The sequence below is a fragment of the Adiantum capillus-veneris genome, chromosome 14, assembly GCF_014529385.1.
Source record: "Adiantum capillus-veneris isolate H3 chromosome 14, ASM1452938v2, whole genome shotgun sequence".
Classification (NCBI taxonomy): domain Eukaryota; kingdom Viridiplantae; phylum Streptophyta; class Polypodiopsida; order Polypodiales; family Pteridaceae; genus Adiantum; species Adiantum capillus-veneris.
Genome location: NC_140944.1, coordinates 27,087,247 through 27,103,059, shown reverse-complemented (window position 1 = coordinate 27,103,059; position 15,813 = coordinate 27,087,247). Strand labels below are relative to the sequence as shown.

Below are 15,813 nucleotides of genomic sequence, written 5' to 3'. Positions count from 1 at the left end.
TCTGCACCTGCATCTTCATGCCATCTTCTGCAACCCATAGGTAATCAGGTATTCGAGGTAAATGGCACTTGAAGGCCTCTGAATTTGGATCCTCTATCCAGCAGCAAAGCATGTTTAAGACCTTCATGCAACAAGCAAAGCTCTGTTATAAGTGAATAGAGATGCTTCCCAAATAAGCCTACACTACAAATGAAAGTATAATGAGACACACAAACCATAGTCAGACGGAATGACGATTTTTGGGACTCCTCTTATTTACATTGAGTGAGGCATAGATGCGTACCTTGTTGACAGGTCCAATGCAGATATATCTTGTGTTTTCGTCCTCATAATGCACGTGCTTTATTACAGTGTCGAGAGCTTTTTTCCTTAGGGAGGAACATGGCCAGTTCATGAGTGCTGGCTCCACTAGTTTGTGGAGTGTTGCCCAAAGAACATCTTGTATCATGGGGTGAGGGTAATACAAATCTTCCTGTAATTTAGTAACTTATTAGAAACCTAGAAGACAGATATTTGACACATGCAAAACCTAAGAAAGATTGAAGCTGTACCTTAGCACATTCATTTCTTGCCTTGTTCCAATCAATGTCTTCATAGGGGACTTTGAAAAGTTCTTTTCTCAAAGCGAGAACAGTTTCTGTAATTTTCCCCGTGAATCTATTACCATAAATATAGCACATTGGCAGATATACCATTCTACAATGACACCACATTCGCCCTGCAAAGTAAAACATAGACCAAAAAGAAAATGTAAGGATTGATTTACATATTTCATTAGAATTTTAAGATGCGAAAAACTTGGTTGTGTATAATACCTGGATGTATTGGCAGAAAGTAAGGAAGCAGCCATATTTCTGGTGGCAAAGGGTTATTCCCTGCCCATTCAAATGTACCAAGCACCTACATTCCAGCTTCCAAAAAGTCAACCTCAGAAACATAATGGGTTTTCATAATGAAGTATGCAGAACACAAAATAAAAACCCAGCATTGTATTGATACTTACAGATAGCCAAAACTTTCCCCATGAAGGGATGGTCGTTGCCCCTCCATGCTGCAAGATCCATGCTCTCCCTCTCTCCATGGCTTGATCCTCACCATCGCTAAGTTCTTGCCCCAATAGTCTTAGAGTGACATAACTTAGAACTGATCCAAACATAGTACTGTGTCCTTCTATGTGTAGACCCCAACCACCATCCTTATTCTGAATTAATTTCCTGACACAGCTAAGCTCACATCACAAGTAACAACAAGTACTATTTAACTATAACTCACCTGATGATTATAAAGGTACCGAACCATTTCCTTTTTATGAGCCTCTGATAGAACAACATTCAAAGAACCAGTTACATATAGTGCAATAACCTGCAGGAAATGAAATGTAAAAAAGTCAAGAGTCAAGACAAACCGGCAATTACACCTCCATGCGGAGTTTAAAGAAATCACACTTTACCAAACCAGGCATCAGAAACATGGGGCCACCATAATCACCAGCCCAATGACCATCTTCAGCTTGAATAGTTGAATAAAACAAAACAGCACGTTTCAGCGTGTCTACGACATTTTGCTCCGGTAGTTTGCTTTGATCATTCACTTTTACTGGATTAGGAAGAGGTGGCAATGGATTTCTTTTTGCATACTGCAACAAGCCAAATTAAATACTCAGTAATGCTTACACATCAGCATATCAGTAAAAACATCATTAAGGATAAATTTGATTTTGTGTAGCAAGTTTAGCTGATTTAAAACACATAGAAACATTCAAGACACTTGCCTAATAAAGTGAATTCAAGAACATGCCCTACTGCATCTGAAGAAGGATCGGTAAGATGTGACGGTAGTCAACCATGAGCCTACATTATTTTCAGTTTCATTCTGCACTGTATCAACTATAACACAATAGTGCCCAACAGCGACTACGGCTAATTCCTTGGCCACAACAATGAACAAACATCCTCCTCTGTCATCTAATATCCACAATCTGATACAATAGTGAAACTGAATCATCAACCTGCTACCCATCGTATAGGAAGCTCTGTTGATAATTCCAAGAAAGACGTGCATTTGCAAAAGACAAGGCAAATCTGCCAATCAATCTCCTCAAAGAAAACACAGCCATAGAAACCTACTCGATAAGTATTGAAGAAGATCCTATTGTTGTCCAAACACTTCTCTCTGAAGAAGAAGCTGGAAATCAATAGCTCCCCCTTTGCTTCCAACAACTACATGCTTGCTCCCCTTGTGGAAGGCACGGATGACTCCATCTGGGAAAACCAAAAGCAATCCAGCACTGCTACACATCCTGAAACCTCCATCGGGTTCCCCTCACTAAAGAGAGGTCAGGGTAAACAAGGGTAAAGACGGGGAAGTCGAAGACGAGCGTCCATTGCCTCCACATACCCAAATCAGCCCCAAACTGGGAAAAAAACAGCAAGGTTCTTCTCTTTAATCAAGTCCAAAACGGCACCGGATCAACCAAATACGAGCATCCAAGCTGGTCGTCACACCTAGAGTTCTGATACCATGTCGAAGGTGGCAACACAAGATGCAATGAAGAAAAGAACTGGCTCGTAACCCGGTGGACACCTCAACTCTAATCTAGAACGCCTGCAATGCCACATACATGAGCAAGGCACCTACTAAGGTAGATAGAGACAGGACATCTGAGAATGAGAGAGAAATGAAAATGAAAATGAAATGATATATTAACGTCTTCAAAAGGCCAAAATGACCTATGAGACCATCAGATACAAAGTGGTGAATCTAATACAATGTCTGAAGTACAAGTACAAAAAGTACTGAAAGTAAAAATGAAAACTGAAATGAAGTGTGAAATGTGAAATGTGAAAATGTAGAATAGGCCCTCAATGACAATCTGGGTGTCGTGCTAGAATGCCTCTGATCCTCTGCTGGAGTCTCCGTCGATGTAGTGTGCTCCTGTGTCTCGGTCGTGGTCGTCTCGATCTCCCGAGCTCAATCGCCCTGTCAATGAGGGTGCCTCTGGTATGAATGCGGGTACAACCCTATGCTGGTGGTTGGTCTCTTGGCTCCCTCGATCCAAAGAAGTCTGTGATCTGTCTTTGCGACTGTCGTACTCCATGTCTCCCCAACAGACTGTCTCTATGTCGGTGTAGCTCAAGTAGATATAAGCCAAGGCATCTCTGGTCCTGATACCTCATGACTCTATCTAGGGGTCCAAAACCCTCCCTAAATAAGCAATGGAAGCGCCCTCGTATCTCATAATACACAGTGCAGTGGCATATGTAGTGTAGCTCTGTCTCTAGCTCTCTACCGCATAGTTGACATATCCTAGACTCTGGTGGTATCCCTCTGAATCTACCCGTCTCAATCTCCAGCTGGTGTGAGGATGTGCGAATCTGACCAATAGCACATCGCAGACCATGAGATAAATGAGTGTCCATGTAGTTCGGACGAGTCACAAACCCATCCCCTGAAAGTTGGAGAAGGTGCTCTTTGTAGAAAGCCATCTTCGTGCCCAATGTCACATCATTGAGAGAGAGCTGAGAGAGAGAGAGAGAGAGAGAGAGAGAGAGAGAGAGGCTCTATGTCACAAACTGCTTACATGTCAAGCCACTGAAAAACCAGAGGGTTCTTGCGGAGTGGCTCAAGGACAAAAGGGGTTAATACTTTAAAATCCTAACCTACCAACTTGCAGAACATTGGCCGAGGGGCCTAAACCCTCAGTAAAACAGGACACTACACACACTCATATTGTGTGAAGACATGATGACGTGGCATGTTGAAGGTGGCAACACAAGATGCAATGAAGAAAAGAACTGGCTCGTAACCCGGTGGACACCTCAACTCTAATCTAGAACCCCTGCAATGCCACATACATGAGCAAGGCACCTACTAAGGTAGATAGAGACAGGACATCTGAGAATGAGAATGAGAGAGAGAGAGAGAGAGAGAGAGAGAGAGAGAGAGAGAGAGAGAGAGAGAGAAATGAAATGAAATGAAATGTTATATTAACATCTTCAAAAGGCCATAATGACCTATGAGACCCGAAAGTTACAAAGTGAGAGAGAGAGAGAGAGAGAGAGAGAGCTAAGAAAGGCTCTATGTCACAAACTGCTTACGTGTCAAGCCACTGAAAAACCAGAGGGTTCTTGCGGAGTGGCTTAAGGACAAAAGGGGTTAATACTTTAAAATCCTAACCTACCAACTTGCAGAACATTGGCCGAGGGGCCTAAAACCTGAGTAAAACAGGACACTACACACACTCATATTGTGTGAAGACATGATGACGTGGCATGTTGTACAGCTGGCCCGCGAATTGGGAACGTGTTGGTGATGTGGCATTGTGTACGGACAGCCCACCTGGATGCTAGCTTTTGGGCCAAAATCTTTTTAACTTTAGTGCTTTTCAAGTAAGATGCTTTTGATTTTGGACAAGGGCCTTTAAATATGTACTAAGAGCGCTCTCTCTCTAGAATTCTACCCGCGGGAGATGCAGAGTAGAGCCCCGAGTGTTGTTGTCACAATCTTGGTCACCCCCAAGACGAGAATCCGACACGACATATGAGAGAATCATTTAAAATACTTCAAAACTTTAAAATCACGGTTCCAAATCTCAGACCATGACTGCCAACAACATATTTCGTAATCACATCTAGATTTATCCCGGACCTCACTAATGTCGAATTAACTAATCCTTATTGCGATCGTATCTATAGAGATTTTCGACTCAAGCACTGTCGTGTGCGAGTAATCATTCGAAGCACTGTCGTGTGCGAGTAATCATTCGCCTCAAGCACCGTCGTGTGCAAGTAATCATTTCTTGTGAGAGTGCACATCTGCGGAAGAGCGTGCACGAGAGAGAGAAATGAAATGAAATGTTATATTAACGTCTTCAAAAGGCCAAAGTGACCTATGAGACCAGAAAGTTACAATGTGGTGGATCTGATACAAAGTCAGAGTCAAAGTAACAAGATGACAACAAAGACAAAAATGAAATGACAAATGCCACAATAAAATACTATGGAATCCTAAACTACTAGGTGTGAACAGCAGCTAGCTAGGATATCTAGATCATAAGAGATCCAGCATCGATCGCTGGCGGATCTCATCAATCTCCTCCATGGTCACACAGAGAGAGAGAGAGAGAGAGAGAGAGAGAGAGAGAGAGAGATGAAATGAAATGAAATGTTATATTAACGTCTTCAAAAGGCCATAGTGACCTATGAGACCAGAAAGTTACAAGGTGGTGGATCTGATACAACGTCAGAGTAACAGAATAACAAAGCCACAGTACAAAACAAAGATATATACTATGGGATCCTAGATTGGTCGATGTAAACTAAGCAAAAAAAAAACTAAGCTAAAACTAAGCAAGAAATGGGCGGCTTGTTGGGATAGCTGAATCACAAGAGATCTAGCATCGGTCGTTGGCGAATCTCATCAATTTCCTCCATGGTTAGTAGTCTAACCGGGCGTCGTGCATGTCTGGCTAGCGTGCTCCGAATCTTATGATGTAGCCTCCGTCGATGCTGTGTAGTCCTCCGCAGTCGTGGGCGCCTGGATTTCCCCAGTTCAATCGCTCGGTCGATCAGTGTGCCTCTGGTGTGGGACGAGGGGGAGCTCCGCTGTGGGAGTGGTTCTTGCGGCTGTCCCATGTCTGCTCTGAAGAAGTCTGTGATCTGTCTTTGAGACTGGCTAGCCTCGCCATTCACCAGGCTATCTCTATGTCTGCACAGCTCGAGCAAGAACAAACCCAGGCATCTCTAATCTTCGTATCCCATGACTCTTGAGAGTGGTCCAAAACCCTCTCTGAACAAGCAATGGAAGCGGCCTCGTATCTCGTAGTAGACGGGGCAGCGGCATGTATAATGCAGCTCTGTCTCAGGTTCCATGTCACACAAGGGGCATGTCCTGGCCTCTGCTGGTACTCCGTTGTATCTCCCAGTCTCAATCCGCAGCCGGTGAGAAGATGTGCGTAACTGGCCAATAGCGCATCGTATCCCATGAGACAAGTGGGTATCCATGTATTTGGGTCTCGTCACAAAACCATCTTCCGTAAGCTAGAGAAGGTGGTCTCTGTAGAAAGCCATCTTCGTGCCCAATTCCTGTGCTGGTTGTATCCATGTCCTCCTGGTGTCTAGCTGGGTCAGGTCTTGGCGGATGAGCTTTGTGATCTCTGACTGTGTGAGTGAGAGATGGTGCATCCAATGAGTACTGGAATGGTGGCAGTCTGTCTATGCTGGACCCATGCGTCTGAAATCATGATGTCATCTCCCCATACCAGCACGTTGTAGCTCCTTGTATGGCTAACTGTCGAGAGGACTCAAGTGCTATGCGAGCATATCTGTCCCTAGGAAGTTCCCATGTGCGGTTTATGAAGGAGATCGATCTGGTGAGCGCCTCCACCACTAGTGGGGGGGGCGCTAGCTCTGCTCGGATAATGGCCCATGGTACTGATGCCTTGGCTCTAATGAGCCGCGAGATCATAGAGACGAGAGGTTTTTCCATGTTCCCCCATCCGTCTGTGCGACCCGGCCTCCCGCGGTGATCCAATGAAGGTCCCCATATCTCAGCTCCATAGAGCAATGCTGAAGCCACCAAAGTGTCAAAGAGCCAGAGCTTCATCCGGGGCTCTTGAAACTGAACCTGCGAACACATCTTCTCCAATCTACCCAATGCTGCGTGGGCTCTAGTCAGTCTGGTCTCTGCTGCGTGGTCTGAGTGAGAATGCAGGTCCGCTAAAAACCACTCCAAGGTAAGTGTAAGCGTCTGTGTACTCCACAGTCTCCTAGCCGTATGTGAATGTAGGTGCTGACCTCCTGATCCACTGTGGGGTGGTATTAAACACCATAACCTTGGTTTTACCAAGGTTGACAGACAAACCACTTTCGTGGGCAAACGTATGCAAAGCATCCAATTGACGTTGCATTCCCTCTGGGGATTCGAAGATCAACACTATATCATCAGCATATAACAAAAGTGGAATCCATGTCCCTGCCAACTGTGCACCTCTATCCCCATCGCTCTCAATGTAGTCGGAAACCTCATCCACACACATACCGAAAAGAGTAGGAGAGAGCGGGCAGCCCTGCTTCACCCCAATAGTGGAGTGGACCGGTGTAGAAAGTCCCTCCGGGGTGCGTACATGCCCTACTACTGATCTGTATAATGCCATGATCCCCCAAATGAGCTCTGTGGGTACTCCCATTTCCTGTAGTCTGCGCATCAATCTAACTCTGGGTACTGTGTCAAAAGCTTTGCGGAAGTCCACAAAGCTACAATAGATCCGTCTCCCATGAGATCTGCCTTCCTCGATGATGGCCCTGAGTGTCAAGATATGGTCAAGAGTAGAGAAGCCTCTCCTAAACCCTGCCTGCCCAGTTGCACGCATTCCTTCCCTCTCTACCCATCTACTTAGTTGTTGCTCAAGAATGGATGCATACAAGCGTGCCAGTGTGTGCCCAATCATAATAGTGCGATAATTCCCAGGCTCCATGGGGTCTCCTGACTTGAAGATAGGTACGATCGTGGATAGGCTCCAAGTGTCCGGCAGGCCCTCACCCATGGCACGGTTAAACATAACTGCTAGAAGCTCTGCTAGTAGGTCTTTGGCATGCATGAAATGCTCAGCGACTAAGCCTTCATGGTCATATGCTCTCCGAGTCCTCATCCTGTCAATAGCTTTCTTCACCATCTCAGCCGGTGAAAAAAACACGTGTGTGTGGGCATGGATCGGGGGGGTTGGGGAGGGGCGGCTGTCCAGGTACTGTGTACAAAGATGATGCGTATTGACCCCAGGTCTCTGTGGAGGAAATCGCGGGGGGGGGGGGGGGGGGGGGGGGGGGGGGGGGGACTACTTATGAAAGAGCCCCCACGCCTCACGCGAGTCCTGACTCAAGAATAGCTGATAAAGATCCTGCTCGAGTCGAGCCAAAAAAGCCCTCTTCTTCCGCTGCACCAGGTGTCGGAAGTCAATCTGTGACTGTCTGTGAGTGACGTCCCCCAAAAGCACCTCCCTCTGAAGTCTAGCTCTAGTCTGGCGGCACTCCTCATTGTACCAGCTGTTCTGAGGCATGCTCCCTGATCGGCGGCTCTCCTGAGGCTGGGTGTGTGGGTATGCTTCTACTGCAGCATCATGTAATGTCTGTGTCAGTATAGTAGTTAGCTCCTCCAGAGGTCGCCCCGGGTCCTCAGTGCATAGGCGTTTGTAGATCCCGTCCATATATACAGAATCCGTCTCCCATGTGAATGTGTAGCGAGTGGGGGTTGCTACCCGTGGCCTGTGTGCTACACTGAACTGGAAGGAGATGGTCATCGACACCAGAGCATGATCCACTGCCACCCCGACCGGTCTGGGCCCAACTGTGAGATCCTGGATACTAGAGATGAGATTCGGCTGTGCCATGACATAGTCCACTGTGCTGGCTCCATGTCTGTGTGGGAAGCATGTAAAACCTCCCGCAGCAGGAAATCTCTGTAGGCCGTTCAAGATGGCCAATCCATGTGCGGTGCCCATGTCTATCAAGTGTGGCCCATACTCAGTATATTCCACATCGTGTGATAGTCTGAACAGGCCCGTTTCTACAACATCTAGCTCTCTTAGCATCTCCTCTGAAGTATCATAAAACATTGCCTGGTGATGGGCAGTCCTAGCATTGAAGTCCCCTAGGATGATAATGTCACCATCCCTAGAGAACTCCCATAAGTCATCATCCAAAATAGAGAAAGGGGACTGTCCTCTGGGTGATGCATAGACTGATGTACTCGGGGGAAAGTAGCAAATAGCTAGGTAGAGATATCTGCCTATCTCTGCTTTCAATCTCACCCACATGTATCTAGCCTGCTCATCCCTGCGGGCTATATGTATCAGTGGCTGCAGATCCTCTCTAAATAACACTGCCACTCCCCCCGAGCCCCGCTCTCTGTGCTCTGAGCGTGTCTCTTGTATGTGAGCCGTCTCCCACTTGTATCCACTGATGTAAGGCATGGATTGCCTAGGGGCCTGGTGTGTCTCAGAGTAAAAGATGATGTCTCTTCCAGTAAAGCTATCCTCAAAAGCATCCACATCAAGACGCATAGATCCATTACAGTTCCAGGCAACCACTTTGAGTGTGGTCCCATAAGTCTCGCACCGTCATGTGGAGCGTCGCTCTAGTATTACCACTTTTCCATCTCGGTAAAAGACAATCTTGCCTTTTCCCCTTGCCACTCTAATCTCCGGCATTACTTCCTGCATATGAGCGATCTGCGAGAGGGTGAGATCATCCCCGAGAAAGATGCCAGTCTCTTTAAGAGTTGGTCTTTTCTTCAAGAAGGACTTCTTCGCTTCCATGGAGGGAAAACGGAGGATGAGTGCTCTTTCTTTTGAGGTTTCTCGACTGCTTCCATTTTTCTTTGTTTTGCCCACTCTCCATGCCCTTGTGTGCGTCGGCTCATGAACCCCCATCAAGGCTGTGAGTTCTTTTACTTCTTCATCCACATTGCCTTTGTCTTTAAGACCGCAAATTCTCACATGTAAAGCGCACACCCGTCTTCTTTGCTCCTCCTCTAGTGTTTGATTGATGATAGTGGGTGTGGATGTGGGCGTTATCTCCTTTCCTTTTCCTTTCTTGGCCACCTTGATCCATTTCTCGGCTTCATCCGCCTTCTGTTGAGTTTTGGTAAGAACATCCACCCAAGAAGTCGTCATTTCTTTGTGTTGCTCTTCTCCCTCTTTGATGGCCCGTACTTGCTCCTTGATCGTGTTGATTTCTTCAATTACTGAGGGTTGCAGTTCGCCCTCTTCCAGTGTGTTTCTTGATCGTGCTTCGGCGAGACCTTTCTTAAGTGACACAATCTCTTCCTCTTGAGTCGTGACTCGGTCTTCCAGCGTACTTATCTTGCTCTCTTGGATCAACATGCGTCCTTCGAGCATGTTTATTGTGCCCAAGAGATTGCGGTTCATCTTGGTAATGATCTCCGTCATTTCCTCTTTGCACTTTTGAATGGCATCCTCTAGGGGGTCGGCTTTATCGTTCAGCTTCCTCATGCTTGATCGCCGTCCGCAAAGGAGTCACTAAACATACGTGTGTACCCACACTAGCAGCAGGCGTGGCAGCTGGGCGAGTGGGGGAGCGTGAGGCGGTGTGGCAAGGGAGGGGCAATGATAGATTACAGATGAGAGAGAGAGAGAGAGAGAGAGAGGGGGGGGGGGGGGGGGGGGGGGGGGGGGGGATTTTTTTTATTTTTTTTTAAGGACTTCCTACGCGTAGGAGAAGGGGGGGGACATCTTAAGCGTAGAAGAAGGGGGGGGGGGGGACATCTTACATGTAGAAGAAAGGGGGGGGACATCCTACGCGTAGAAGAGAAGAGGGCAGCACTTCGAGAGGCGTGAAGCGGGGAGAGGCGCGTGAGCAGGGGCGGGGCTGCAGGCGGAGCGTGTGAGGGGGGGGGCGGGGTTGCAGAGGCAGTGCGAGGGGGGGCGGGGCAGTGCAGGGGGGGAGAGAGAGCGGGAGCACGGCAGGGCGCAAGGTTGCGGGAGCAGAGCAGGGCAGGGCGCGCGAGCAGGCACGGGGGTGCGGGGCAACGAGCAGGCGCAGGGGCTGCGGGAGGAGCGCGAGCAGGCACGGGGGTGCAGGGCAGCGAGCAGGCACGGGGGCTGCACAGAGAGAGAGAGAGAGAGAGAGAGAGAGAGAGAGAGAGAGAGAGAGAGAGAGAGAGAGAGAGAGAGAGAACAGACACAGAACTCAGAAGAGACAAGGTGATAGAATAGTAAGGCTGGCCATTCCATATCACTGTGGGGAGAGAGAGAGAGAGAGAGAGAGAGAGAGAGAGAGAGAGAGAGATGGTGGAGGGGGCGATCAATCCCCCCATGACTACCATGAGCAGAAGACCCAATAACAATGACCAGATGATCTCTGTGTGATGAGATGTGGGAGTGGGTACCCCCTTGGGCCCATATATAGGTGCCCAAGGGGAGGTAGGGCAAGGCCTGATAAAAATCCCCACGACCCAACAGAAAAATGAAATATATGAGGGCGTCTGGACAATGATGCAACCTAAATGCATATGCAAAGGGTGGCCAGCCCGGAGGCACACTAGCCGTACATGTATGCCCTAGATCTATGAAGCAGCAGAGTGGTGTAAGTCTAACACCCCCTCTCAGCATCGGATGCTGAACAAACCGCATGAAGCCGAAGATGTGAGGCAAATGATGAAGATGTCTGCTGCGATGTCCACTGAAGGACAATACTCCAGCAAACTCCGCGAGTGTAGCAGCAGTCTGGGGTGTCCTGACACCAAGATCTCCATGGTAAAGTGTCGTCACGAGCAGTGTAGCAAACTGTTGTACTTCGTCGATACACGGTGAAGATACTACGTGAAGGCCCCAAACTGAGTGTGAAAACAACTCCTTGTCGTAAAAAAAGTGCCAATAGACCTACAAGTGTCCTGCCCAATAGAATATGTGGTGTCTGTAGTCAAACTGTCTCGAGAAAACGAGGAAGCCCAACAACCGTCATGAGAATGACCGGAAGCTTGTCAATGCATGAACCTGCAACCAAGTGTGGCCAGGTGGCTAAGCTGTGTAAAACTCCAGGAAGGCCAGATGTAGCAATCTGCACTGTAATCGTCCTCCGAAACAAGGAAAGCCAGACTAAACAGTCTACACTGTAGAAGCTAGCGTAAGCTGCACTAGTAACTGAGAGACCGCACGGACCACCACCGGATCGTGTCTTGTCAGTAGGTAGGGTAATCCAAGATGAGGGGAAAACTAGACTCAACAGTCTGCGTTGTGAAGGGTCTCTAAGAAGGTGTGGTCAGACCAAGTTGTCTGCACCGTAATCATCCTGTATGAAGAAGGGAAGCCAAACTAAGCAATCTGCGCTGTGAAGATCCTCTAAGAAGAGGAAAGGCTAGACCAATCTGTCGGCGTCGTCTTGCCTGTATCTCCTGCCTCCGATTCTCCGGTGTCAACCAAAACAGAATCCGCGCCAACACCACCACCAAACCGCATCTCGGTGTGGCTCTCAATGTGAATGAGCTGGGAGTGGCCTATTGCTCAGGTCAGGGGATAAGTCTGTTGTAAGGTTACGGAGGGTGAGTGTAAGCAACTCTGAAGGTAGCAATCCAAATAATCAGGAGTGTAGAAGAGCAACTGCACACCATCCAAGCCAAACTCCGAGTGACTCTGAATGTAGTTGCAGGATGCTTGATCTCTCGCATCTCGTGGGCAAACTCTCCAAGAGAGTCCAAAGCACTGAAGTCCCACTCCAGTCTGTAGATCCAAGCAATGAACCTGTCCAAGAAGAGATCTGAGATCCTATCCCGAAGTCCATGTAGATGCTCCTGTGTAAGCAAGTGATCTGACGTGTTGAGGTCAAGTGGTAAGTGTCTGTCCACCCAAAATGGTGGTGTCGTCTCTGGGAATGTCGGAATCCCATATGCCATGAGCATGGCCATATCTCGTGTAAGCTTCTCTGATGAGTGCATAGGTGTGTGTCCATAACAAACAACAAGTCACCACCCCTCTGGAGTGCGCAACCACCGAATGATGGCTGGAATGAATGGATCTCCCAAGGATCAACGCCCGTAGATGATCAAGCCGATGTCGAAGATACCGTGTACTGCAGCAATCACTAAAAGACCGCATGGACCACCATTGGATGGAGTCCTAGCAGGAGGTAACTTCATCCTCTGTGAAAAACACAAACCATGTGGTTGTTGTCCACCCAAAAACGCAACTGCGAGGTGATGAAAACGCTGTTGTCCAGCGAATTTCAGCGTGCTCGTACGTACGCTCCTGACAAGGTCTGGAGCAGTGCAGAGGGTGTAGGGAGGGCAAGGAATCAATGTCAACCCCGAGAGGGCTGAAGACAGAAAAAACAGCAGGTGTATGGCTGAATCTGTAGATCTGAAGAGGATTCTTGTCTGCAAGGCACCGGATGCCGAGCCGGTGGGGCAAATATCTGAGTGGGCTGATGCTGGCACTGCTCCCCTCTGCTGAAAACGCAAGGTTTTCCACCAAAAATGCAGGTGCTCCCCAAAAACGCAAGAGTCAGCAAAAAACGCTGATGGATTGGAGGGGTTTTCCGACGACGAAATTGCCCAGAAAGTGGAGCGTTGGCAGCCAGAAGCAAAAACGCTGGCCTGATCTGGGAAAAACATTGATGCTTTCAAAAAAGGCTGGCTGATTTTTCTTCTTGGGAGGAGAACCCGTTGCCGGTAGTGGAAGCGCCCCTGACCATGAAGAGTCTGAAGCTGTTGATACCATGTGAGAGTGCGCGTGTGGAGAAGAGAGAGAGAGAGAGAGAGAGAGAGAGAGAGAGAGAGAGAGAGAGAACACAAACGCCAGAGATGGTGAGGGGTCAGTCCCCCCCCCATGACTACCATGAGCAGAAGACCCAATACACAATGATCAGATGATCTCTGTGTGATGAGATGTGGAAGTGGGTACCCTTATAGGTGCCCAGGGGAGGTAGGGCAAGGCCTGATAAAAATCACCACGACCCAACAGAAAAATGAAATATATGAGGGCGCCCGGACAAAGTGGGCGGCCGGCCAAGAAGTGGGCGACCAGAGAATGATGCAGCCTAAATGCATATGCAAAGGGTGGCCAGCCCGGAGGCACACTAGCCGTACATGTATGCCCTAGACTTGTGAAGCAACAAAGTGTTGTAAGCAACATTTCCGGGGATCCCAATCTTGCTTTTTCTCTGCTACTTCCGCATTTTCTCTTCCTCACTAGAACTAGAGGACGGCGAACTATCGCAATTCTCTGAAGACGAAGAAAAATCTGAGTCATCCTTGAAACGAGGACGCTTCTTGGATCTGCCTGCCACCTCAAAAGTCGACTTCCGACCCAAATAACCCGGGAAATCCGTTGATGTCCTCTTCTTCCAAGAGTGATTCAAGCCTTTCATTATCTGGTTCATCTTCTTGTCAAGCTCTGTCCAGTTGCGAGTACAGTTTCCGCTTTCCTGCACTCGTTTGTCCTTTCAGCTTTCTTCCCCATCAGAGAGGAGAATCGCATCGTATACAATGATGAACTGCGTATTGTATCTGAGGTAACTTCATCGGAACTGAGAGTGAAACCGTAGCTGATCTGTCTGGAACACCACCCGAGAGAATATCACCCCTCTAAAAGTGAATCAGGAACAAACATCCAGCAGAAAGAAAAACACACATCAATACTAAGACTGCAGCTAACACGGCAAGATCAAGATAAGATCCTGCTCCCAAGCTAAACAAGAGAAAAACAAGGTACTATCGAAAGCCACCAAATAGATTGTCAATCCTGTTCGCTGAACATGGAACCACAAGAACGGTATGAAAGTAGTCCCAGAAACTGACTCCCAAGCTGGATCCGTATCCCCCTCTAAAGGGAGAACACCCGAAGATAATTCTCATAGTTCTCCAACAGTCTCTGCCTGTGTAACTGGATCCGCAAAGATAGGTGAATCCAAAAGGAAAATAATATGCCTGTGGAACCTGGAACGAAATCTAGAACCAAGGAAACTGTCTCCCCTCTTTGAAGAATGCCAGCTAAGTGTAAATGGTTCCTAGTCCGAAAGGACTACTATCCACCTGTACAAGATTGTCACAAGACGGGCATCACCTGCCAATAGAAAAGAATAGACTGAACAGACTTTTAGCACTTCAATAACAACTGCTCTCCGAACCACTTTGCTCGATCGAGAGAAGGCGATCGTAGAGCAAGCAACACTCAATATTCAACGGCTTTGGGCAAAACATGGCATTTCCCTCATTGCCGACGGGTGGAGCGATACAAGGAATAGCTCTATCCATGGCCTCGTCGCATACTCGAGTGAAGAGATGTACTTTGTGCACTCTCATGATGCCACCGAGAGTGGCAAGTCCGCCGATGTCCTCTCTGCAGAGTGGACAGCAGCCATAGAAACGATCGGTGAGCAGCACGTGGTGGCCTTTGTCACAGATGGGAAGGCATCAAACACGGCAGCAGCAGCTATTGTAGAGGGTCACTATCCGCGTGTGTGTGTGTGTGCTTTTGCATGGCACACTGCTTGAACAACTTTCTAAGAGACATCGGCAAGCTAGACTGGATTGCTCCACTCATTGCTGATGCAGTGAAGATTGTTACTTTAATCAACAATCACAACTTGGTTCGGAGTGAGTACCTTAAGAGGTCGAGCGGCAAAGTGCTTCTAAAGTATTCAGACACCCGCTTCGCATTCAACTTTCTTCTTGTGCGTAGGCTGTCTGAATGTCAAAATGCGGTCCGACAGGTCTTCATCAGTGATGAGTTCACCACCTCCCCCCATGCAAAGCCACTCGCAGGAATTTTGTGCAAGGATAAGCCAGAGGATCTTGAGTTCTAGAAGGAGCTCAAGAGTCTAGATGCACAGGTAAAACCGATGGTTCATTTGCTTCAAGTTTTGGATGGCATGGACCCTTGCATTGGCAAGGTTTATGAGGCAATGAACCGCATGATCGAGCAGCTTGCACAGCTTGAGGCGAACGCAGAGCGATATGAGGAGATCCATGCGCTTTGCAACTCGAGGTGAAATTCATATGCCTCTCCTCTACACGGGGTAGCGTACATGGTGGATCCAGAGTTCCAAGGTACAGGGCAAGAGACAGATAGAGAAGTCATGAACCAATTTACAGAGATCTTAAACAAGATGGTTCTAGAAAGAGATGGGCGACGCATTGTCAGAGATCAGTTGAGACAGTACAGAGAGATGCGGGGGTCATTTGGCAATCTAGATGCTTAGATTGATCGCAGGAAGATAGCTTCAGTGCTATGGTGGGAGGACTATGGCTATGATGGCCCTGAGCTTCAGGCATTGGTGATCCGTATTCTCAGCCAATCAGTTA

General features: G+C 47.9%; 1 protein-coding gene across 1 annotated transcript in view; it reads right to left on the bottom strand.

The window, feature by feature from the left end:
• Positions 1–15,813, bottom strand: part of LOC147442128 (cycloartenol synthase 2-like) — a 37,112-nt gene that overhangs the window by 2,339 nt on the left and 18,960 nt on the right. The window contains exons 2-8 of the mRNA XM_086528418.1: positions 1,451–1,636; positions 1,273–1,362; positions 1,004–1,201; positions 816–900; positions 552–718; positions 284–472; positions 8–121 (exon numbers count right to left, since the gene is read on the bottom strand). Of these exons, the coding sequence (XP_086384544.1) occupies positions 8–121; positions 284–472; positions 552–718; positions 816–900; positions 1,004–1,201; positions 1,273–1,362; positions 1,451–1,636 (1,029 nt within the window). The remainder of the gene's footprint in view (positions 1–7; positions 122–283; positions 473–551; positions 719–815; positions 901–1,003; positions 1,202–1,272; positions 1,363–1,450; positions 1,637–15,813) is intronic.